Source organism: Scyliorhinus canicula, chromosome 12 (genome assembly GCF_902713615.1).
Source record: "Scyliorhinus canicula chromosome 12, sScyCan1.1, whole genome shotgun sequence".
Classification (NCBI taxonomy): domain Eukaryota; kingdom Metazoa; phylum Chordata; class Chondrichthyes; order Carcharhiniformes; family Scyliorhinidae; genus Scyliorhinus; species Scyliorhinus canicula.
This window is the reverse complement of record NC_052157.1, coordinates 145,330,998-145,356,312: the sequence shown is the minus strand read 5'-3', so window position 1 is coordinate 145,356,312 and position 25,315 is coordinate 145,330,998. Positions and strand designations below refer to the sequence as shown.

At 45.1% G+C, this 25,315-nt stretch overlaps 1 protein-coding gene across 5 annotated transcripts in view; it reads right to left on the bottom strand.

Moving 5' to 3' along the window:
• The window catches only part of LOC119974981 (nuclear pore membrane glycoprotein 210-like), a 236,351-nt gene that overhangs the window by 79,971 nt on the left and 131,065 nt on the right, over positions 1-25,315 (bottom strand). For all 5 annotated transcript variants that reach the window (XM_038814382.1, XM_038814384.1, XM_038814386.1 and 2 more), the window contains 7 exons: positions 25,034-25,137; positions 19,954-20,058; positions 15,602-15,703; positions 15,397-15,525; positions 14,284-14,411; positions 12,299-12,431; positions 11,206-11,268 (listed from right to left, as the gene is read on the bottom strand). In XM_038814382.1, coding sequence (XP_038670310.1) covers positions 11,206-11,268; positions 12,299-12,431; positions 14,284-14,411; positions 15,397-15,525; positions 15,602-15,703; positions 19,954-20,058; positions 25,034-25,137 — 764 coding nt within the window. The remainder of the gene's footprint in view (positions 1-11,205; positions 11,269-12,298; positions 12,432-14,283; positions 14,412-15,396; positions 15,526-15,601; positions 15,704-19,953; positions 20,059-25,033; positions 25,138-25,315) is intronic.

Genomic DNA, 25,315 nt, shown 5'->3' with positions numbered 1-25,315 from the left:
AGCCTAAAGGTTTTGTATTTTAATGCATGAAGCATTCAGAGTAAGTAGATTAACTGATTGCACAATTCTAGATAAATGGATATATGATCTCAAAGCAATTTCGGAGACATAGTTAAAAGGAGATCAAAACTAGGAACTTAATAGTCAGGGATACTTGACCTTTCGGAAAGACAGAAGGGAAGGAAAAGATGGTGGGGTGGCACTGTTGATAAGACATGAAATGAGGACAGCTGAGAGAGATGACCTACACTCAGATGATGTAGAGTCCATTTGGGTGGAGGCAAAAAACAGCAAGGAAAAGACATTGGTAGGAGTAGTGTATAGACCCCCAAACAGCAGCCACACTGTAGGAAAGGATATAAATCAACAAATAATAGAAGCATGCAAAAAGAATAGAGCAATAATTATGGGTGACTTTAATCTTCATTTTGATTGGGCTACTCAAGTTGGAAGAGGTAGCCAAGACAACAAATTAATAGAGTATATTAGGGGTTGTTTCCTAGAACAATATGTCATGGAGCCAACCAGGGAGGAGGCTACCTTGGATACAGTAATTAGGTAGGTTTAATAAATGACCTCAGAGTAAAAGGAAGTAGTGATCATAACATGCGGGAAATTAATTTTCAGTTTGAGAGTGAGGAACTTGGGTCGGAAACAGCTATGTTTAACTTAAATAAAGGCAATTACAATGGAATGATAATAGAGTTAGCTAAGTGGACTAGATGGAAAGATGAGCAGGAAAGACAATAAACAAGCAGTGTCAGATATTTAGGGGGTAGGTAATTCATAACACCGAGCAAAAATATATTCCAGTAAGGAGGAACGATTATGAGAGGTATAAACCAACCGTGACTAACTAAGAAAGTTAAGGAGAGTATTAATTTGGAAGAAAAAACATAGGAAGCAAAAGTCAGTGACAGCCCCAAAGACTGGGATAAATTCAAAATCCACCAAGGGAAGACAAAAAAGATAATAAAGAGAGAGAAAACCTTGGCAAACTAGCGAGGAATATAAAAACTGACAATAAGAGCTGCTTTAAATATATAAAAAGGAAGAGAGAGGTCAAAGTGAACATAGGCCCCTTGGAAGACGAATTTGGGGAGATAGTTATGAAGAACAAGAACAAGGAAATGGCAGAGGAATTAAACAAATATTTTGTATCAGTCTTCATGGTGAAAGATACTTGTACAGTGTGTGGCAAAGTGTCTCCTGAGCTTGGTGATAACTGTTACTCGTCATGCTTGGCAGGGAATCAAGTTCGAACCACGCAGAATACGAGTCAACTAAAACCAAATGTTAAAACCAAATGCTGTTTACTGTTCAATTTGAAAATGTCAGCTGCTGTGAATGGTCATGGGAGGTCTGGAACCTCATATAGGTGCAGCAGTTCTTTTGTTTCATACCATTAATACTGAAGAGTACAGGAGAGCAATTAAATACATCACCATCAGTAGAGAAGTATTAGGCAAAGTGATGGGGCTGAAGGCAGATTAAGTTCTCTGGGCCCTGATGGCTTGCATCCAAGGATCCTAGAAGTAACTCCAGAGATAGTGGATGCATTATTTGCAATTTTCCCCAAATCCTTGGAATCTTGAGAACTACCAGAGAATTGGAACACTACAAATATGACATGACTATTTACAAAAGGGAGAGAGGTAAAAAACAGGTAACTATAGGCTGATTAGCCTAACAGCTATTGTTGGAATGAATTGTTATGAAATGAATAGCAGTTTAAAATTTTTTTAAAAAAATTAAGGTATTTGAAAGTTTTCATAATAACAATGACATGAACATGGTATAATAAACATTTCCACCCCCATCCCAATCTTCACCCCCCCCCCCCCCCCCCCAACGTCCGGAATACGGCATCTGCTGACATTTAAATTTTCCCCGAAAAGTGGACGAACAGCTGCCACCTCCGGGTGAACCCTAACATTGACCCTCTTAAAGCGAACTTTATTTTCTTGAGACTGAGAAACCCAGCCATGTCACTAACCCAGGTCCTTTACACTCGGGGGCTTTGTGTCCCTCCACATTAACAAGATCCGTCTCCGGGCTACCAGGGAGGCCAAGGCCAGGACGTCGGCCTCTTTCACTCCCTGCTCTTCCGACACTCCAAAGATCACCACCTCCGGACTCGGCACCACCTGTGTTTTTAGTACCGTGGACATTGCCTTAGCAAAACCCTGCCAAAACTCTCTTAAGCTTCGGGCATGCCCAAAACATGTGGACATGATTTGCTGGGCTTCCCACGCACCTCGCACACCTATCCTCTACCCTGAAAAACTTGATCATCCTAGCCACTGTCATTTGTGCCCGGTGGACTACCTTAAATTGTATCAGGCACACGATGAGGATGTATTAACCCTGCTTAGGGCATCCGCCCACCGACCCGCCTCTATCTCTCCTCCTAGCTCGTCCTCCCATTTGCCAGTAAGCTCCTCCACCGGAGTTTCCAACGCCTCCGAAAGCTCCTGTTAAATTTTCCGATACCTTCCCCTCTCCCACCCAGGTACTGGAGACTACTCTATCCTGTATCCCCCATGGTGGCAGCAGCGGAAAGGCCTGAACCTGCTTTCTCAGGAAGTCTCTCACCTACAAATACCTAAACCCATTCCCTGCTGGCAATTCAAATTTATCCTCCAAGGCTTTCAAGCTGGGGAAGCTCCGGTCTATAAATAGATCCCCCATCCTCCTAATTCCTGCCCTCTGCCATCTCCGGAACCCACCATCCAGCCTACCCGGTACAAACTGATGATTATTATAAATCGGGGTCCAAACCGATGCTCCCTCCACTCTCTTAAATCTCCTCCACTGCCCCCAGATTCTCAGAGCCACCACCACCACCAGACTTGTGGAGTGTCGGGCCGGCGAGAATGGAACAGGTGCCGTTATCAGTGCTCCCAAACTTGTGTCTTTGCATGATGCCGCCTCCATCCGCTCCCACACCTACCCTACCCCACCCCCCTTCCTAATCATAGCTTTATTCGCCGCCCAGTAGTAATTGCAGAAGTTCAGCAGCGTCAACCCACCCTCCCCCCCCCGACTGCGCTCCTGCAACACTTTCTTCACTCGCGGGGTTTTACCCGCCCACACAAAGCCCAAAATAACCTTATTCACCCGCTTGAAAAAGGCCTTTTGGATGAAGATGGGGAGGCACTGAAAGACAAACAGAAATCTGGGGAGGACCGTCATTTTCACAGTCTGTACCCTCCTCGCCAATGATAGCAGGAGCATGTCCCATCTCTTAAAGTTCCCTTTCATTTGTTCTACCAGCCGGGATAGGTTTAACTTGTGCAGTGCCTCCCATTCCCAGGCCATCTGGATTCCCAGATACCGAAAGCTCCTTCCTACCATTCCAAGCGGCAGCTCTCCCAGTCTCTTCTCCTGTCCTCTTGCCTGGATCACGAACATCTCGCTTTTCCCCATGTTCAATTTATACCCCGAAAAATTGCCAAATTCCCCCAGGATTCGCATTACTTCCCCCATGCCCTCCAACGGGTCTGAAATGTACAAGAGCAGCCATCTGCATAAAGCGAGACCTGGTGGTCCACCGCCCACCCACCACAAACCAGCCATTTCCAGTTCCTAGAGGCTCTTAACGCCATGGCCAACTGATGCACCATCAATTGGACTCGAGTCGTGAAGTAGTTCCAAACAACAGGCTTTAATACACTAGATGTGTGCCCAGCAGTAGAGGTAGAGAAAGGCCGACTGCCAGCCGGTACGGGTTCTTATACCCCGCCTTGTAGGCGGAGTTACCAACCCGTCAGCCAATCGGCGGGGAGTCACATGACTAGCCTCAGTCAATTGGCAGAGAGGCACATGACTTGCCTGGGCCAACGGGCAGCGAGTCTTCTGCACCAATGGCAGCTTGGTTCTCGGGTACCGTAATCTCCCTAGTCATACTACCACACCAATGGCTCTATGGCCAGAGCAAACAGTAACGGGGAGAGGGGGCACCCTTGCTTCATCCCTCAGTGTAGTTTAAAGTACCCCGACCTCAGTCGGTTCGTATGCACACTCGCTACTGATGCCTGATAGAGCAACCGCACCCAGTCAATAAAGCCCTCACCAAAACCAAACCTGCCCAGCGCCTCCATAGGTAATTCCACTCCACCCGATCAAAAGCCTTCTCTGCATCCATCGCTACCACCACCTCCACCTCCTCGCCTTCTGAGGGCCTCATAATAACATTTATAAGCCGTTGAACATTGGCCTTGAGTTGCCTGTCCTTTACAAATCCCGTCTGGTCTTCCCCTATCACCCCCAGGACACAGTCCTTTATCCTTCTGGCCAGTATCTTAGCCAGCGGTCTGGCGTCCACATTCAGTAGACAAAATGGCCTGTATGACCCGCATTGCTCCGGATCCTTCTCCCATTTCAGGATCAATGAAATCGAGGCCTGCAACATTGTTGGGGGGAGGACTCCCTTCTCTCTTGCTTCATTAAATAACCTCACCAACAGTGGGTTCAATATCTCTGAAAACTTCTTATAGAATTCCACCGGATAGCTGTCAGGCCCCAGGGCCTGCATGCCCTCCAGCCCCTCGATTATTTCCTCAATCTCAATTGGGGCTCCCAGCCCTTCCATCAGATCCTCATCTACCCTCGGAAACCTCAACTGATCAAAAACTGTCTCATCCCCTCCACCCCAGCTGGGGGTTCTGACTCATATAATTTACTATAAAAGTCCTTAAGCACCTCATTCACCCCCACTGGGTCCAGGACAGTGTTCCTGCCTCTGCTCTTTACTTTCCCTATCTTCCTGGCCGCCTCCCTTTTCCTGAGCTGGTGCGCTAACATTCTGCCTGCCTTTTCCCCGTACTCATAGATCGCTCCCCTTCCTCAACTGTTCCACCGCTTTCCCTGTAGTCAACAGTCCAAACTCCGCCTGTAACCTCCGCCGCTCCCTCAGTAGCCCCGCGTCCGGGGCCTCCGAGTATCTCCTGTTCACCTGGAGTATCTCCTCAACTAATCTATCCCTATCAGCCCGTTACGCCTTTTCTCTGTGGGCCCGTATCAAGGTTAATTCCCCGCTGACCACTGCCTTCAAAGCTTCCTAAACCGTCGCTACAGAGACCTCAACCGTATCATTTGTTTCCAGGTAGTTCTGGATGGACTTGTTAACCAGCCCACAGATCGCTTTGTCCGCTAGCAACCCCACATTCAGTCTCCACAGCGGGCATTGCCCTCTCTCCACACTAACCCGTAGATCTACCCAATGTGGGGCATGACCCGACACGACGATTGCCGAGTACTCAGTATCCACCACCCCCTGTATTAGCGCCCTGCTCAGAACAAAAAAAGTCGATGCGAGAGTATACCTTGTGGACATGTGAGAAAAAAGAAAACTCCTTCGCCCTTGGCCGTGCAAACCTGCAGGGGTCTACTCCCCCCATCTGTTCCATAAACCCCTTAAATTCCTTTGCCGCGGCCGGCATCCTCCCTGTCCTGGATTTTGACCGGTCCAATTCCGGATCAATGACTGTGTTAAATCTCCTCCCATTATCAGGTTATGTGTCTCTAAGTCTGGGATCTTACCCGCCTCAAAAATTCCACATAGTCCCAATTCGGACCATATATGTTCACGAGTACCACCCGCATTCCCTCCAGCTTCCCACTCACCATTATCTGACACGATTCTCTTGCCTGACCCCCTTGTCTGAAACGATTCTCCCTGCCTCAAATGCCACTCGTTTATTGATCAAGATCGCTACCCCCCCTGGTCTTTGAGTTCAGCCCTGAGCGGAATACTTTGCCAACCCACCCCTTTCTCAGTCTTGTCTGGTCTATAACCTTTAGGTGTGTCTCTTGTAGCATTGCCACGTCCGCCTTCAGCCCCCTCAAATGCACAAACACGCGAGCCCTCTTGACCGGCCCATTCATTCCTGTGAAGTTCCATGTAATCAGCCTGGTTACCCCCCCAGGCACACCCCCCCCCCCCACCCCCATCACCCTTTTTAGGCCAGCCTCTAGCCTGCGCCCTCCACCTCCTCAAGTCCCCCCTCGGTCATTCACCGTTCCACACCTCCCATTTGTCCCCTCGTAACCGTTCCTCCCCTGTCAGCAAAGCACTCCCCCCCCCCTCCTAGCAACAGCACTAGAAACCCAACCCCCCAAGTCAGGCTCCAGCTTAACACCTGCTCGCCCCCCCCCACTGTGCTTCCGTGAGTCAGCTGACCCATGCTGACTTGATAGCACACGCCCATGGCACCAAGCAGTCTGTCTCCCCATTGTTCTCACCCCTCTACCCCCACTTGGACGAACATATTAAAAGCATCACATTCCCCAGTAAACAAACATCACTAGAAACCCAACCCCCCAAGTCAGGCTCCAGCTTAATACCTGCTCGCCCCCCCACTGTGCTTCCTTGAGTTAGCTGACCCATGCTGACTTAATAGCGCACGCCCATGGCACCAAGCTGTCTGTCTCCCCATTGTTCTCACCCCTCCCCCCCACTTGGACAAACATATCAAAAGCATCACATTCCCCAGTAAACAAACATCAGAAAAAACAGTGAAGAAACAGCCACATTAGAGAAAAAAAACCCCAAAACAGAACCAGCCCCAAAGACCCCCCCTCCCCTAACCAGCTCCCTGCAAGACAAAGTTAACTTTAGCCATCAAAACAGCCCCTTATTACACATAACACTACTTATACTTATACAGCCTAGCCCAACAAATCGCTACCACAGTACTTTCCAAGGCTTCACTGTCTTTTAGTTCGCCTCCAGCCTTTTTTCTTTAATAAAAGTCCATACTTCGTCTGGCGTTTCGAAGTAGAAGTCCCTTTCCTCATGTGTGATCCACAGACGGGCTGGGTACAACATCCCAAACTTCACTCCCTTCTTAAAGAGGGCCGTTTTTGCCCGATTAAACCCAGCTCGTCTCTTGGCCAAATCCGCGCCCAGGTCCTGATAAATGTGCAGCTCACAGTTACATAGAACATAGAACAGTACAGCACAGAACACGCCCTTCGGCCCTCAATGTTGTGCCGAGCCATGATCACCCTACTCAAACCCACGTATCCACCCTATACCCGTAACCCAACAACCCCCCCCCCCTAACCTTACTTTTATTAGGACACTACGGACAATTTAGCATGGCCAATCCACCTAACCCGCACATCTTTGGACTGTGGGAGGAAACCGGAGCACCCGGAGGAAACCCACGCACACAGGGGGAGGACGTGCAGACTCCACACAGACAGTGACCCAGCCGGGAATCGAACCTGGGACCCTGGAGCTGTGAAGCATTTATGCTAACCACCATGCTACCCAAGTTCTCCCACTTGCTGCGCTCCGTTCCTTCTTGGCCCACCGTAGAATGTGTTCCTTGTCCAGGAATCGGTGAAAGCGTGCCACCATCGCCCTTGGCGGCTCATTCGCTCGGGGAATCTTCGCAAGGGCTCTGTGCGCTCTAGACATTACCAGGGGCCAAGGGAACGCCTCAGCCCCCAACAACTTCTCCAACATGTCTGCCACATAAGGCCTTGCACCCGATCCCTCACTGCCTTCAGTGAAGGTGACAATTCTAAGATTCTGCCTCCTGGACCTGTTCTCCAGGTCCTCCAGCTTCTCCTGCATTCTTTTCTGGCATTCGTTCATCATCTCCACCTTGGTTTCCAGCACGGTTGTGTATTCCTCGTGCTCAGACACCTTTTTCTCCACCTCCTGGATTGCTCTTCCGTGGGTTTCTTGATTCTGCACAACTTGATCAATCGAAGCCTTAATCGGGTCCAGCGTGTCCTTCTTCAGCTTGGCGAAACGATCTTCGAAAAACTTCACCAGCTGCTTTGTTGACCACTGAGCCGACTCCCCCCGGCCCTTGCTCTCCGCCATGCTTTCCCGCGTTACCAGCTCTGCTCACGTCTTCCTTATAGGACTTTGCCTTCTCACACGGCCACTTCTGGTCCAATTCGCCATACACTGCAGGGGGATTTCTCCTCACTGTCTCACTCTTCACTGATTTATCCCATAAAATCTGAAAAAACTGGGGGGTAAAAGGTCCGTCACAGGCGGGAGCTGTCAAATGTGCGACCTACTCCTCCATGGCCGCCACCGGAAGTGGAAAATCGTAATTTAATCAGAGTCAGCATGGTTTCATGAAAGGGAAATCGTGTCTGACTAATTTATTAGAGTTTTTTGAGGAAGTCTCAACCAGAATGGATAGAGGGGAACCAGTAGATGTGTTCCAGCTGGACATTCAGAAGGCGTTTGATAAGGTACCTTACAAAAAGTATAATCATAAGATGGTGTTGGAGGTGGTACATTGGCATGGATAGAGAATTGGCTAATGGCAGAAAACAGTGAGTGGGAATAAGGGGTTCTTTTTGAGGTTGGCAACCTGTAACCAGTGGGGCTCCACAGGGATCAGTGCTGGGACTGCAACTGTTCACAAGATATATTAATGACTTGGAGGAAGGAAGCAAATGCATTGTAGCCAAATTTGCAGATGGCACAAAAATAGGTGAAAAGGCAAGTTATGAGAGGGATACAAACAGTTTGCAAAGAGATATTGATAGGTTAAGTAAGTGGGCAAAAGTTGGTGAACGGAGTATAATGTGGGAAAATGAAAAATCGTCATTTTGGAAGGAAGAACTATTTTAAATGGGGAAAAACTGCAGAAAGCTGCAACACAAAGCAACTTGGGGGGTACTTGTCCACAAAACACACGGTTGGCACACAGGTGCAGCAGATAATCAAGAAGGCTAATAGAATGTTGGTCCTTAATTCAAGGAGGTTGGAGTATAAGAGTAGGCCATCTTGTTGAAACTGCACAAGTTACGGATGAGACCACATATGGAGTACTGTGAGCAGTTTTGGTCCCCTTATTTAAAGAAATATCGACCAGGATTCTCCGTCCCGCTGCACCAGATTTCTGGTACGGCATGCCGTCAGGATTCTCTGTTTCGCCAGCTGATGACCAGCTCCACGCCGTCGGAAACCCCCTGGGCTGCCGGCAAAACGGAGAATCCCGACGGAGGAGAATTCAGCCCATCTTCTTTCATTAGAGGTGGTTCAGAGAAGCTTCACTACAATTATCCCTGGTATAGAACAATTTTCTTATTGGCAAATGGTAAACAGGTTGGGACTCTACTCATTGTAATTTTTAAGAATGTGAGGTGATTTCATCGAAGCACATTGGATTCTTAAGGGGCTTGACAGGGGCTGAGAGTATGTTTCGCCTCATGGTAGAGTCGAGGACCAGACGGCATAGTCTCAGAATAAGGGGTGCCAATTTAAGACTGAGATGAAGAGGAATTTATTCTCCCAGAGGGTTGAGTGTCTTTGGAAAGTCTTGTCACAAAGGGCTGTGGGGACTAAGTCCTTGTGTATATTAAGACTGAGATAGATAGGTTCTTGATCAGTAAGGGAATCAAGGTTTATGGGCAAAGGACAGGAAAGTCGATGTGAGGAACATTGGATTAGCCATGATCCTACTGAATGGTGGAGTAGGCACAAACGGCCTACTCCTGTTCCTATTGCTTATGGTCTTACGTGCTGCTTCATAGGAGCGGGAGGCTGGGCCCATAGCTATTCCGGGAGCAGCACCACAGATGGTGGAATTTCGCAATGTCGGATGTTGGAGCTTCAGTGCTGGAGAAGACTGCATCTGTCCCAGGCAACAGTGGACCATCTTTGCCAGGTGTTGCAAGAGCTGGCATCTCATGAAATGGGAGGACACCCACTGCCTGTGACCCTTAAAGTTACCGTCACTCTGAATGGCTATGCAAGTGACTCATTTCAGGGCAACACCGGCAGCCTGAGTGGCATTTCCCTGTCAGCCACGCATAAATGCATAATGAGGTAACAGATGTCCTTTATTCGAGGACCCACATTATATAAACTTTGGCTGGGACCAGGCGAGCCAGGACACCTGGACCATGACCTTCACCCACTTAGCAGTATGCCCCAGGTGCAGGGTGTGATAGACTACACTCACATGGCCCAATGGTCTCCATGGTGTCGTACAGTGCCATTCACGAACCCCAAAGTCCACTCCCTCAATGTCCAACTCATTCGTGACCACAATGCAGGTGTGACCTTTTCCTGGGAAGCGTCCATTAGTTATATCTTAGGGTTCTCACTGATCACAGGAGTTTTGAGGGAGAGCAGCTCCTGCAGGGATGGCTCCTTGGAGACAGGGGGTACCCACTCAGGAGTGGTTGATGACACCAGTATGGAGGCCACAAACATGTGCGGAGATTCGCTACAATGAGGCTCATGTGTCAATGCATATGCTGGTCGAACAGGTTATAGAACTGCTTTAGAGGCGTTTCTGGTGCCTGGATTGTCAGGGGGTACCCCCTGGTCCCGCATTAAAGTGGACTGCTGTGCGCGCCATAATTTGGGGCTGTAGAGGGGAGACCAGCTGGCCAGGAGAAGATGGGGGAGTGCCACATCTCCTGGGATGAGGAGCAGCTCAAGGAGGGTGGCAACAGGCAACCCGCAGAGTTGGAGGAGAAAGGAACTCGGGTCATGGCCACAGTCTGCATGGGCCAAAAAGGTGGGGATGCCCAGCATAGCCTCTCGGTTTGGGGACGACCAGGACTAAGGTGCAGTATTGTGTGAAGCAAATAATGGCATGATGGGAAAACTAGTCAAGTCTTCTTGGTACAATTGAATTTAACCTAAGGCACAGATACAAAATACACAGATACAGCCGAGGTCAACATGACCTGATAAAATTCCTGACCAAGTTGTATTCATGTTATCTTGATCCTATAATGTATAAAAATCGCCTTATTCTTCTGTACTATCGCAGACTTGGGACGGACTCAGCAGTTTGTATTTGACTGCCTTCCGACTTCAAATCTCAGCCATACTGCTAGCAGTCAGTTCTAATTTGTGAATAAAGTTCAGTTTTGCTCACCTAATGAATGCTGTTTGAATTTCTCTATCACAGTCAAGAAGCGGGGAAAATATTGAATACGACAAGGAGTGAAGAGCTCTCACACTATGGGAGAATGACATCTCATCATAACTGTGGTGCCAGCGACAGGTTCTCGTGATGGTGCCCAAGTTCATGGGTAGGGTGCTAAATCATGTCTATTAAAAATGTACACGGACTCCTAATCCTTTTTATGTTCATTTTAAGCTATAATTCAGAAATGTTTGGCCTCATATCATAACAACGCATTCATAAATCCTGTATTCATGCAACAAAGAAAGCGTGTATGAATTTACTTATGGCTACTAACCTGCATCATGCCACCAATGATCAATGTCACCCTGCGGGGGATTAGTCTAAAAGGTGGGAATACCTAAAGCCAATGTAAATTATAGGTTAGCATCAAATGAGCAATCTTATAAATCCTCATTCCATAGAACCATAGCATTCCTACAGTGCGGAAGGAGGCCATTTGGCCCATCGAGTCTGCACCGGCCCTCTGAAAGAGCATCCTACCTAGACCCAGTCCCCGCCCTATCCCCGTAACCTCACCTAACTTGCACATCTTTGGACTGTGGGAGGAAACTGGAATATCCAGAGGAAATCCACGTGGACACGGGGAGAGAGTTAAAACTCACCCAAGGCCCGAATTGAATCCGGGACCTGGCGCTGTGAGGCAGCAGGGCTAATCACTGTGCCTCCCTTTCTAATTTATCTTCTAAATTTTACAGAAAAAAAAAACCTGCACACATGTTCAAATGTATTAACCCAAGTCACTGATTTAGAAAGGAACATGGCTCTATGATTGAAACAGAAGCAAAATACTGCAGATGCTGGACATAAAAACACCTATAGGAAGGAACTACCTATCGATGGACAGGAACAGATTTGACATTTCAGGTTGGGATGACCTCATCAGAATTTTTTGAGTTAAGAGGGAGAGGAATCCACTGCTAAAGCTTTATTCTCCAACGTGTTACTGTTTCTGTCCTTTTCCCATGGCACATGGCCAGCATTCCCCCAAGCAGGGAGACCGGGTGCAGAGTTGGTCACGGTTCCTACCATTATTTACATGATATAGGGTAATGAAGAAGTAGCCAGCAATTTGTGTACCAGAAGAAAAATTTAAGTGGGCGTAGGCCTCCTTGTTCTATTTTCCCACTGTCTCTATAGTCCACCCAACTTGGTATACTGGAGAAAAATCTGCACCTTTTTCTTCAGAAGTAACTATCACAAATATTCCCTTGGACATAGGCACTGATACTTTGCTGTTCAGGGAAAACGCCATTCTATTGAAATTCACAGGGTGTTCAAATCTATTACTGTTTGCATTGTGTTAAATTGGATAGAATATGTCAATGCTTGCTCACTATATTCGTGATAGTAAAAGGAAGCACACTCACTTCAACCTGACGTGGAGCAGAGCTCAATTTTCGCCCATTTTTGTCTCTGGCACTTGTCACAAGAGTGGTTTGACCCAAAGCCACAGCTCTAATTAAGTAACTTGCAGCATGTTTATCCAAGTCAGTAATTGTTCTGAAAATTGAAAAGTTTTGGAAAATATTGTGATTTACAAAGTATCTCATCACCACCCCACGCAGAATGTTCAATATCAAACATTCTTCTTTAGTTTGGACAATTTGAGATTTTGGATCTCTCCGCATTAAATAGTGTCAGTAGCACACAAGATTCACAAGTGAAGAAAATCAGTTGATTTGCTGGTTCTATGCAAAACCATACTTATCCCACTCCATTCCAATGTGAATTCCACCTTTAATCGATTGCAGGTTGAGAGACACGAGACAAAATCTCGTTGGGGTGTTGAAGGTCTCCCCTTCTGGCTGGAGAGTTGGTGAGAGACTTGCACTACCTCTTTTCATCAAGGTCCACTGCACCACAAGGCTGTGATGAGGCTGGCTGGGTGCATATTCCCTCAGGATCAAGATCCCAAGTGCAGAAGTCTTAACTTACTGAGAACTGCTGGCCACTGGAAGTGACAAGATGGCCGCACAGTTTTACCCACCACTGGATTAATTCTGGTGTTGTGGGGTAAGGCCCTTAAGTGGTCATTAAATTGGCATTATGGGCCCCAATAGGCAGCAGAGAAAAAAGTTGACAATGGGCCTTCCCACCTAGAGCTTAATTCTGGCAGAGGAGATAGGGTTCTGGTTCCCCAACATTCCACCTAATTACATGCCCTCCCACCTCAAAGCTCACCACCAGCGGGAGCAGAAGATTCTGCCTATGGATACTGTTACACAGCTTCCTAAAATTCCAAGTGAAATTTCAACATTTATGAAGTATGAAAATTTCTTCAGGTTGAACTTCACCAAAGAATGATTAGATTGTATCAATAAGCGGTGAGGAAAACATTCCATCAAGCACACATATTGGAATTTAGAGCAGGATGCCTACAATCTCTCAATATGTACAGTCGATGGCTAAAGCTTCCTTCCCACTGGCATGTCGAATTTAGAGAATTTCCTCAATATTCCCATTATTCTTATCTGTTAACCCTGCTCCTCTTCCTCATCCTTATCTTTTATATCTGTTTGCCTTCTCCATATGTCCTTGTTTTATCTCTTTCATTTCCTTTCACTTGTTTTTTCCCCTCATCTTACTCCTATTTTCTCCTCCTGTAGGTTCCTTTATTTTTCTCCTCTCACATTTTACTTTAGACCTCCCCGTTTGTACCCGAATTGACAGTACCGACCCTTACCAGTGGGCGAATAGGGTAGGAGTCAGTGTATGAGAAAAGTCAGCTTTTGAGGTAGCAGATCAGGAGCCAGCCATTAGGCAGGCCAGGAGATGGTTTTTAGGCCCTCAAGCTTGAGCATCCCAGCAGTAATACATAGTGAAAGTTTATATAAATCTATATAGCTACTGCTGCAAAACAAACCATGAAAGGTTGGGATTTTCTGGCCCTGCCGTTTTGGTTCCTGCCATCAGAATGTGGCAAGCCTGCCAAAAGTTTGTTAACTTTGGCGAGACTGAAGGATCCTGCTGGTGGGTGGGGCCATAAAATCATACCCATAATCTTTGAAAGACATATGAATTTCAGTTCTGATAGTTTTTGTTGGTCTTCATGTGGTGATATAACCACTGTAGATATGTGTACTTGCAGTAGGGGGATGTATGGCTGTACTTGTAATACAGGTTCCTCCGGTAAGCCCTGCCGGCTAGCTCCGCCCACAGGGAGCTTGTGTATAAATATGCGTGTGAGTCACTGAGATCCTATTCTACAGCTGCTGCCGGAGGAATAACATCACACAGCAATAAAGCCTCGATTGTACATGTCTCAAGTCTTTGTGTGCAATTGTTAGCGCCACACTTCATAAAATGCCTTTCTCAAAACAATTACACCATCTGAATCTTGTTCGATACTCACTCTAAGGTGACAATTGGGGAAGCTGCCTGCAGGGTTATATTCATGCAACGAAAGTATCTGTTCAACAAGGGTTTCTTGTAGAAATCCAGGATTCTGACATTAACTGGAACAGACTTTCCAATTTCAACCTGTAGGTTTGGATGATGAAACAACTCATTTAGTTACAAACTCTCGCCCATTTTCCAACCAGGCCCCATTTAGACTTCTTTACACCATTTAATAAAAGCAAGTTACTGCAATGCTGGAATCTGAAACCAAAAAGAAAATGCTGGAAAATCTCAGCAGGTCTGGCAGCATCTGTAGGGAGAGAAAAGAGCTAACGTTTCGAGTCCAGATGACCCTTTGTCAAAGCCATTACACCATTAAATGGTGTAAAGAAGTCTAAATTGGGCCTGGTTGGAAAATGGGCGAGAGTTTGTAACTAAATGAGTTGTTTCATCAATCAAACCTACAAGTTGAAATTGGAACGTCTGTTCCAGTTAATGTCAGAATCCTGGATTTAGACAAACTTTGACAAAGGGTCACCTGGACTCAAAACGTTAGCTCTTTTCTCTCCCTCCAGATGCTGCCAGACCTGCTGAGATTTTCCAGCATTTTCTTTTTGGTTTCTTTACACCATTTGTTGGCTCAGAGGTTTTCCTTGAAATATCCCCACCCATCAAAGTGCTACTGATTTAAGTGCAGTGCAGGCTCCAGAACTGTTCAGTTCAGTTTAGATTACAAAAATATGATGATCCCAAGGAAGTTAAGCACAAGGAACCTTAATTTCTCTCATGTTTGGATATGAGATTATAACTTTTATTCCATCAGAAAAGAATTTAAACTGCTCAGAAGTACAGTAAGTAGACTTACAACACCAGGTTAAAGTCCAACAGGTTTGTTTGGAATCACTAGCTTTCGGAGCATAGCTCCTTCATCACTCTCACCTGATGAAGGAGCTACGCTCCGAAAGCTAGTGATTCCAAACAAACCTGCTGGACTTTAACCTGGTGTTGTAAGACTTCTTACTGTGCCAACCCCAGTCCAACGCCGGCGTCTGCACATCATGCTCAGAAGTAGTAACAGCTCAGCACCACTCTTTTCATTGTCTTTGCATATCCACAATGAACTTACCTTGTGAATAAAGTCCAACTCAAAATCTAATATATCTGAAACATAGATCTCTGCTCTGGCTGGACCTTTGCATGTCAGGCATAGGTCATATGCTTTCATTGTCACAATTCCAGGTTGAAGTGGCCTTATCTGTGGCAACAAGGGTAGGAGTGTCAATGCAAGCAAATAAAAATGTAGAAAGGCTTTTTGATAACTTGATACTAACGTGTACATAGTTTTTGGTCTCCAGATACGTGCTAGTCAAAATCTCAGTGTCTGTAGTATTTACGAAAAAATATCCAGAGCCCTCAGTTAAATAAACTATTTCCTAAAGAAAAAGAAAATACAAGTTACTGGCATTGGTTTGTTTACAAATACACACATTTAGTCCATAGCTCCTCACAAAAGGAGGCACAAACATTTATATAGTGCGTTACCATAGCCTCAGATTGTTCCAAACTACTTCTTTCAAGCATAAATAATGTTGTTATACAGGTAAATGCAGGGTAGCTAAATGGTGCAAAGCTAGGACCTGTAAATAGCAAATAGTTTTAACATCCAGCTAGCCCTGCTTGTCGTGGTATCAGTTGAGGGAAGAATGCAATCTGACTTCTTTCTGCGATTTTTTACAACCACCAGAACAAGCACATGTGGTATCAAATTAATGTCTCGATCTGAAAAAAGCAGGGATAGATCATTCTGTCTCTCACCGTTCTTTTGGGACATGGGCATTACTGGCAAAGCAAGCATTTTTTTTTTTTTTTAAAAAAGTATTTTTATTGGCATTTTCAATTTTATTTCTCATTTCTAACTGCCCTTGAGGAAGTTATAGTGAAACACCAACTTGAATATGACTGAGTGACTTGCTAGAACATTTAAGGGGTAACTTAAGAGACAGCCACAAAGCCATGGGTCAAGAGTCACATATGAACCAGACCAGGAAGGAATGGAAGATTTCCATCTCTCAAGGGGATTAGTGAACCAGTTTTTTTTAAATAATCCAGTAACTTCATGGTCACCATTACTGATATTAGTCTTTTATTCCAAATGCATTTAATTGAATGAATTTAAACTGTCCAGCTAACATTATAGAAATTAAATTCATGTTTTGGGATCATTAGTCAAGGATTCTGGACTACTAATCCAGTAACATAACCATTATACTACCACATACTTCTAGATACTTGGCTTGCAAAAAAAATATTGATCCCAGATTTTAAAATGATTACAAATAAAAACTTTCACTTATACAGGGCTTTTCACAATAACCAGAAGTGTCTCAAAATGTTTCACAGTCAAAGAAGTACTTTTGAAGTGTAGTCACTGTTGTAATGTGTTGCAGCCAATATGGGTACAGCAAACTCCCCAAACCAGCAATGTGATAATGATCTGACAATCTATTAATGTGAAGTTGATGGAGAGATAAATATTGATCAGGACACGGAGGATAACTATCCCGCTCTTTTAAAAAATAGTGCAAATTGAGCGAACATCCACTGCTTTTTGTGGGAGATAATTCTACAGTTCTACCAGCCTTTCTGTGAAGTGTGTCCTAACATTTTTTATGAATGGTCTGCTCTGATTTGAAGGTTATTTTTCTTATTCCTAGACTTTTCAACCAGCGGAATACATTTTTCTAACTGCTCTATCAATTCCTGCACAATTCTAAAAACCTCAGTCAAATCTGTACTTCTATGTCTCAGGCCATATAAGACAGGTTTGCAATCTTCTATAATTTAACCCGTGGAACCTGGGAACATTGAATTTCACGCCATCCAAGGTTAATATATCTTGTGGATGCCTAGAACTGTACATAATAGGTGGAATCTTCCCATAATTTGCCAGAGTGTCATTTTCAGTGAGAAAACTGGCATGTATCTCTCCAGCTGCACAGCCAAGTCTTCTCACCAGATTCTATGGAACTCTGTGCACATAGAATCTGGGGACGTGCTTTCGGTCATCATTGGTGGGCGGGGCCTGATAAAGCCGGCGCTGATTGGGGTACCATCTTTAAAAAGCAACCCAATTAGCGTTTGAAATAGAGGACCACCCCAACGAGCATCAGGGCAACTCTCGTCTCCCCACCCCCGCCAACAAGCATCGAGGCAATTCCCTTCCAATTAGGGCTCCTTAGAGGGGCCACCTTGGCGCTGCCAGGGGGCAGTGCCCAGCATGTTCCTCTCCCACCCGGGAGTTGTACTGACTGACCTTTGCACCCCAAGCAGGTTCTCCTCGACAGCTTCAGGTTTTGTAGAAGCTGATGTAAACCGGCTGATGCATGATCAATCACTACTGAAGCGAGATTGTAGTCCAATTGAAGGCTTTAATGACCAAGTAGTTACCCCAGCAGCTCCGGTACAGAATGACTGCTGTGGGTGAAACACAGACTCTTATGCTCCGCCTGCTGGGCGTAACCAGCAGGCAGGTTCTTCCACTCACACTACAATATAAGGTACATCCCACCTAGGTACCGCGATACCCCTAATATAGCCTACCACACCGTCCCAATGTGATGTTACGCCAGTGAGAGAATTCTCCACCTGGAGAGAACATATGGAGGGAAAACTACTTAAATACATTTACATTTATTTAACGGTATTTAAATGAGGACCCTGCCCATCACCAGCGAGGGGCAGGAAAAATGCGAGAACTAGATCTCACCAGTAAGATTCTGTTCCCGCAGGATTTTCCACTGGTGCCGTCATTTTCGCCTGCAATGAACACCTCAATAACTACGGTCTTGTATATCTTTGTAAATGTCCTCAACTCTTTATATTCTAACATTCTAGTCCATCAGTTCTTGAAATTTTCTCTTGTACCTAGATACTACATTTATATTGTGCCCTAAATCTCAGAGACTCCACTCTCCCCAACTTTTCACTATTTAAATAATATATAATAATCTCTCCATTTTTGGTCCAAAAATGGATTATCCCATTTATGCCTGTCTTGAAATACATTTGCCACAGTTTTCCCAATTAATCAATCAATACCTCTGTAATTTTATACTTATGATACACCACCAATTTTTGGGTCATCATCAAACTTGGATACCCCCATAAAGCAGCTTGCTAAAGAAATTTTAAACTAAATGTGTTCAATTCCTGATGAAGCCTGATGAAGCAACAATTGTAGCTTTCTGACTGAGAAGTAACACTACTATAAATCAAGTAGCTTTATAATTAAATATAGCACTGAATTATCGTCTGGGCACGGAGGTGCATTTTGTTGTGCTAATGGCCACACTTTGAATTGTTTTGGGAAGAAATCTGATTCTTCTTTGTATTTCTGACTCTACACCATTTTCCTCTGGCCATTGTGCGAGTTAGGAATGCCTAGTTTGAAAAACGCACAACCGTCTTCACTGAGGCCAGGTACCTGATTTCAAATGTGGGCCAAGAATCGGATTTGAACCTGCACAATTTAATTGATGGTTATAAAATTAGTCCAATCGGTCTTTTCCTGCATGAGTTTCAGAAATCATGATCAGAATTTTGTGCATTACATTTCAAAACTTTATTTGATTAGAATTAAAGCAGCTTGTTTATGATGACTGATTATTCAGTTTCTACAAATGGCAGTCAAAGATTTATACAACCATTGTGTGGATTGTATTCCTTCAATATTACCGAGAAGGGCACGATTCTCCCAAACAATTTCATTTAGGCGGGTTTTTCAGGAAGTTTCCCGCTGGCTCTGACGACAAGTTCCCCACCTTTATGCAATGACACCTACTCACTTTTTGGGCCCTCGGGAGTCTCTCACTGGTTTAGGCCACATTAAAAATTTTGTTTAGCACTGGGGAGCTGAACTCCAAGATTGACGCGCCATTTTGAAAGGGTGCCCTGATCTCTAAGTAAGCTTGTGGACACTACCCACACCCCAAGTGAGGGCATCCCACTATGGGGTCCCTTGGAGCCCTCCCTCTTCAGGCCCGCCCAAGCCCCCTTAAAGGGTCTCCTCTCTTCCAGAACCCCCAACCATCAAGCTTCCCGGAGGCCCCTACTTACTTGCCCTGCACTCTCCCACCCTTCAAACCCCCCCTCCACTCTGATTTTATGGGCATGGCCCTCCTCGCCCTTGGCAATGCCACACTGGCACCCTTCCACTGCCACCCTGGCACACAGCTCCTGCTGGCTCGTCTGTGCCATCCGGGCACCTTGGCAGTGCCAGGGCCAAGGAGCCACCTTGGACTTACGCTGACCATCCTGTGGTCTCCAGTGGCCCGGGAGACCCCCCTGGTGCCGGGGAGGCTGAAGAATTGACGGAGACGGGTGAATCCTGTGCAGGTAGTTCTTAAGTATGTTTACGACCTACTTCAGTGAGCATCATTCAGCCACACCCATTTGGGACGGGGTTCTGACTCCGACATCTCGTGGGACTCCGGAGAATCTTGCGAGGGCACGGGCTGTCTGGAGGCTTGCTGGAGCGCTTTCCCCGGCTACATTGCGCTCAAGCAGTAGCCCAATGTAGCCGGAGATTCGCACCCATAGACTATTTAATCTATTGCGTTTCAGAAAGATCCTTATTATTCTATAATATTATTCGATATTTTTGGACAATTAAAGCACATCTTACCAAAATATCAGGATGGTTGTACACAGTAAGATTTCTGGGTACTAAGGATACATCATCCACCAACAACAAATCAATAGTGGCTGTTATTGGCAAAAACAAAACACCCTGCAGTACAAAACAAAAATATACTTATTTTGACATACATATATGGGTGAAAAGGATTCAGTATTATTTAAAACATTTACTTTAGAAATACAAAGAATGCATGTTACACCACTGAGGAATTTTAAACTAAGAACTATTTCAGATCTTTCTATCTCAGATATGTTTATCTGGTCATCCATCCCAGTTGTTTTTCTAAGCATAACACATTATTATAAACCAAAGACGCAAACATCTGTTTCATTTTTGTTCTTTCTACAGTAAATCAAATGTTCATTTGATAATTTATCGTAAAAAATGAATTCTTTAATGTCTGAACATAGAACATACAGTGCAGAAGGAGGCCATTCGGCCCATCGAGTTTGCACCGTCCCACTTGAGCCCTCACTTCCCCCATATCCTCGTAACACTAATAACCCCTCCTAACCTTTTTGGTCACTAAGGGCAATTTATCATGGCCAATCCATCTAACCTGCACATCTTTGGACTGTGGGAGGAAACCGGAGCACCTGGAGGAAACCCACGCAAACACGAGGAGAACGTGCAGACTCCGCACAGACCGTGACCCAGCGGAGAATCGAACCTGGGACCCTGGCGTTGTGAAGCCACAGTGCTATTCACTTGTGCTACCGTGCTGCCCACCTTGTCTGTCAGTGGTTGCCCTTTATATCATGGAAGCTTTTGATCAACTTCAAGGAGCCCCAATAGAATTGAAGTCAATGGGAATGGTCTACTGGTTGGAGCCCTACCTAGCACAACGGAAGTAGTTGTGATTGTTGGAATCCAATCATCTCAGCACCAGGACATCACAGTAGAAATCTGTCAGAGCAGAAACCTAGGTTCAACGATCTATCACCTTATTTTCACGCAGAAGTGGGCTTCTTTCTGATGATTAAACGCTGTTCAGTACCATTTGCAACTCCTCAGATAATGATGCTGTCTCTGCCTGTGTTCGGCAAGACCTGAACCAATAGGTGTTTGTGTCACACAGTGCCAGGAAATGTTCATCCCCAAAGAGAGAGTAACCATCTCCCCATGACATTCAACGGCATTAACTCGTTGAACTTTTGACCATAAATATCCTGGCAGTCACCACTGGCCAGAAATGTAACTGGCCCAACCATATAAATACTCGAGAATGGGAATTCTGCAACAAGTATCACACCTCCTGAATCTGAAAGCCTGTCTACCATACATAAGACAAAGTGAGTGTGATGGAATACTTTCCGCCTACCTGGATAATTGCAGCTCAAGAAGCTCGACAACATCCAGCAGAAAGTAGCCTGTTTGATTGGCACTCCCCAGCCACCACCTTAAATATTCAGTCCCTCCACCACAGGTTGCAGTGTGTACCATCTACCAGATGTTTTTCAAACCCCTGACCTCTACCACACAGAAGTTTCTGGGATAAGAACAACAGGTGCTTTGCAACACCTCCATCTGCACATTCTCCTCCAAATCACATGCCCGAGTTGGAAATATACTGCTGTCCTTTCACTGCTATCAGGTCAAAATCCTGGAGCATAACAGCACTGAGGTAGTTACATGGCAAGGTCATCTGCAGTTAAGGTAGCTGAGCATCACCATCTCAAGGGCTATCATGGATGAGCAAAATGCTGACCTTGTCATCAATGCCAACATTCCATGAATGAATTTTTTAAAAATCCTATTGAATAATAACTTATTTGCTATCTGATCAAAATACCCACGTGCCACTCAAACAAAAGGGCAGAAGTTAGCCATTGATGGTTAAAAAGACTGCAACTTGTCTCTTCCTATCTTATCTCCTTCTCACAGGCCCTAATTTTAAGCTGCTCCTTTGAACCGGTCAGAGCGACATCTGCTGAGATAAAGAGGGGTCAGTAATGGCCCAGAAAGGATTTTCTTTTGTTGGTTTCTTTGTAAGCTAAGAAGGAGAAATGTTTCCGCTTCTTTGGACTGCGCAGCTTTGGGCGAGCCGTCCTGGACTTGCCTTGCTTCATAGGGCAGCACGGTAGCATTGTGGATGGCACAATCGCTTCACAGCTCCAGGGTCCCATGTTCGATTCCCGGCTTGGGTCACTGTCCGTGCGGAGTCTGCACATTCTCCCCGTGTGTGCGTGGGTTTCCTCCGGGTGCTCCGGTTTCCTCCCACAGTCCAAAGATGTGCAGGTTAGGTGGATTGGCCATGATAAATTGCCCTTAGTGTCCAAAATTGCCGTTAGTGTTGGGTGGGGTTACTGGGTTATGGGGATAGGGTGAAGGTGTTAACCTTGGGTAGGGTGCTCTTTCCAGGAGCCGGTGCAGACTCGATGGGCCGAATGGCCTCCTTCTGCACTGTAAATTCTATGATATGATGTCTGAAACTGCTAAACTTACACAACCGTCAAGGATTGTCCCTTTAAGTTCTTGGATTAAACGTCTGGCATAGGAATCCAATTCCTGCCAGTTATGGTTCCTACTGAGTTTGGGTGGGAAGCTAACCTAAGAGGCAGAGGTTGTAATTTCCCAGGCCTCATCCAGCGAAGAACCAGATAGTTTAGCATCGCCTTTAGTCCCTGCCTGCTTGAATCCTGCTAGGGAGTTTAAAATCAGGGCTCAAGTAACCCTTTCTTTCAGGTTGTATTTTTTCTAACCGATCTTTCTGAAGTAGAGTAATGTGGTCACACATTACCCTCCTGTACTTTGCTCAAGTAGTCATTACCACGTGTGAACTTTGACAATAAGGAAACTGCAAGGATAATCATACACAAGCCTGATTCTCTCCTGATCTGCTGTACACATCCAGCAGAGGTTGTTGGATAGGGACAGGAGTAGACCACCCAGCCCCTCAAGCCTTCTCCGCTATTCAAATACATCATGGTTGATGTCAACCTCATATTCTTGCCCACACCAGATAACCTGTCACGCCCTTGTTAATCAAGAATCTAACTGCCGCTGCCTTAGAAATATTCGAAAACACTATTTCCACTGCCTTTTTAGCAGAGGGTTCCAAAGACTCTCAAACCTCAGATAAAAAAATTCTGCTTATTTGTCTTAAATGAGCGACCACTTATTTTTAAACAGTGAACACTAGTTTTAGATTCTCCCACAAGAGAAAACATCCTCAACACATCCATTCTGTCAAGACCCCTCAGGATCTTAAAGGTTTTGATCAAGTCGTCTCTTACTTTTAAAAATTCTACTGGATACAAGCCTAACCTGTTCAATCTTTCTTCATAACATCATAGTATTTACAGTACAGAAGGAGGCCACTCGGCCCATCGAGTTTGCACCGGCTCTTGGAAAGAGCACCCTACCCGAGGTCTACACCTCCACCCTATCCCCATAACCCAGTAACCCCACCCAACACTAAGGGCAATTTTGGACACTAAAGGCAATTTATCATGGCCAATCCACCTAACCTGCACATCTTTGGACTGTGGGAGGAAACCGGAGCACCCGGAGGAAACCCACGCACACACGGGGAGGATGTGCAGACTCCGCACAGACAGTGACCCAAGCCGGAATCGAACCTGGGACCTTGGAGCTGTGAAGCAATGCTACCGTGCTGCCCATTAACATAACTCGCTCATTCCTGGCATTAGTCTAATAAACCTTTTCTGAACTGCTTTGAATGCATTTACTACTCTCCTTAAAAGACCAATACTCTATATAATACTCCAAATCTGGTCTCACGAATGCCCTGTACAACTGAAGCATAACTTTCCTACTTTTGCAATCAATTCCTTTCACAATAAATCATAATTCAATTGGCTTTTCTTTATTACTTGCTGTACCTGTGTACTAGCCTTTTGTGATTCATGCACTAGGACACCCAGATCACTCTGCATCTCAGACACCTGCAATCTCTCAGCATTTAGATAGCAGTTAGATTTTATTCTTCATGCCAAAATGGAGAATTTCACATTTGCCTGCGTTGTACTCCATTGGCCAGATCTTTGCCCACTCACTTAACCTATCCATGTTTCATTATAGCCTCCTTACATCCGCTTCACAATTATTTACTTTCCTATCTATCTTTGTGGCGCCAGCAATTTTAGCAACCATAACTTTAGTCCCTTCACCCAAGTCATTTATATAAAGTGTAAGAAGTTGAGGTCCCAGTACACTACTAGTCACAACCTGCCAACTCTTTTTCCTATAAGTGAGCCAATCTTGAATCCATGCCAATATGTTATCCCCAGACAAGCTTTTATTTTCCACATTAACCTATGATGTGGCACATTATTAAATGCCTTCTGAAAATCTAAGTACAGTGCATCCACTGGTTCTCCTTTATCCATAGCATATGTGATTCCTTCAAAGAACTCCAATAAATTGGTTAAACTTGATTTCCCTCTCTCAAAACCATGTTGACTCTGCCTGATTGCCTTGAATTTTTCCAAGTGTCCTGCTATAACTTCTTTTGTAATGACTTCTAACATCTTCCGTATGACAGATGTTAGGCTAACTGGCCTGTAGTTTCTTGCTTTCCGTTTCCCTCTCTTTTTGAATTTTCCAACGTAATGGAACCTTCCCCAAATCTAGGGACTTTTGGAAAATGAAAACCAATGCATCAACTGCCTCACTGGCCACTTCTTTCACGGCCTTAAGGTGAAGTCTACCCAGACCCAGGGATTTGTCAGCATGCAGCCCAACAATTTTTGAGTTCCTCCCTCCCTTCCATTCCCTGATATTCATCACGCAATCTAATTTCAAAAGAATGGGAAAGTTTTATGGTCAAAGAAATGTATTCAAAAAATTTCAAAACAACTTAAATTCACAATGGTGTATTATTGATTTCACTAAGAAAATAGAATTTAGTATGAGCATGCATGATAAGAGCAGAGAAACGTTCTTTCAAATTCTTCCAATATACCTATTATAGGATTGACCAAAAAATTAAAGTTTATTGCACCACTTAAGTGGAAATGATTTTTTTCAAATGTACATTATTCAGACATTCAAATGTACTGATGGATTAGCATAGTTCAAAGCTACTTTATCATTAACTTACAACAGGGCTTTTGGCCATGGCAATATTGGTTTTTCGGTAGCCGACCACATTTACTGTAATGGACACTGTTCCTTTCCGCTTGTAAACTATAACCATACGATGACCTGTTGGCCAAAATGAATATACCATGGTTAATTTTTGAGTATGCCCTTGATTCGGGACTTGAACCTTCGGAAAATTAGTACAGCATGCACTCCCACTTTTGAATTTCTTTAGGGGAAAACATTGCAATATTGGACTGGATTTTCATTCGGGTCCCAATACTGATGCTGGACTGAATTC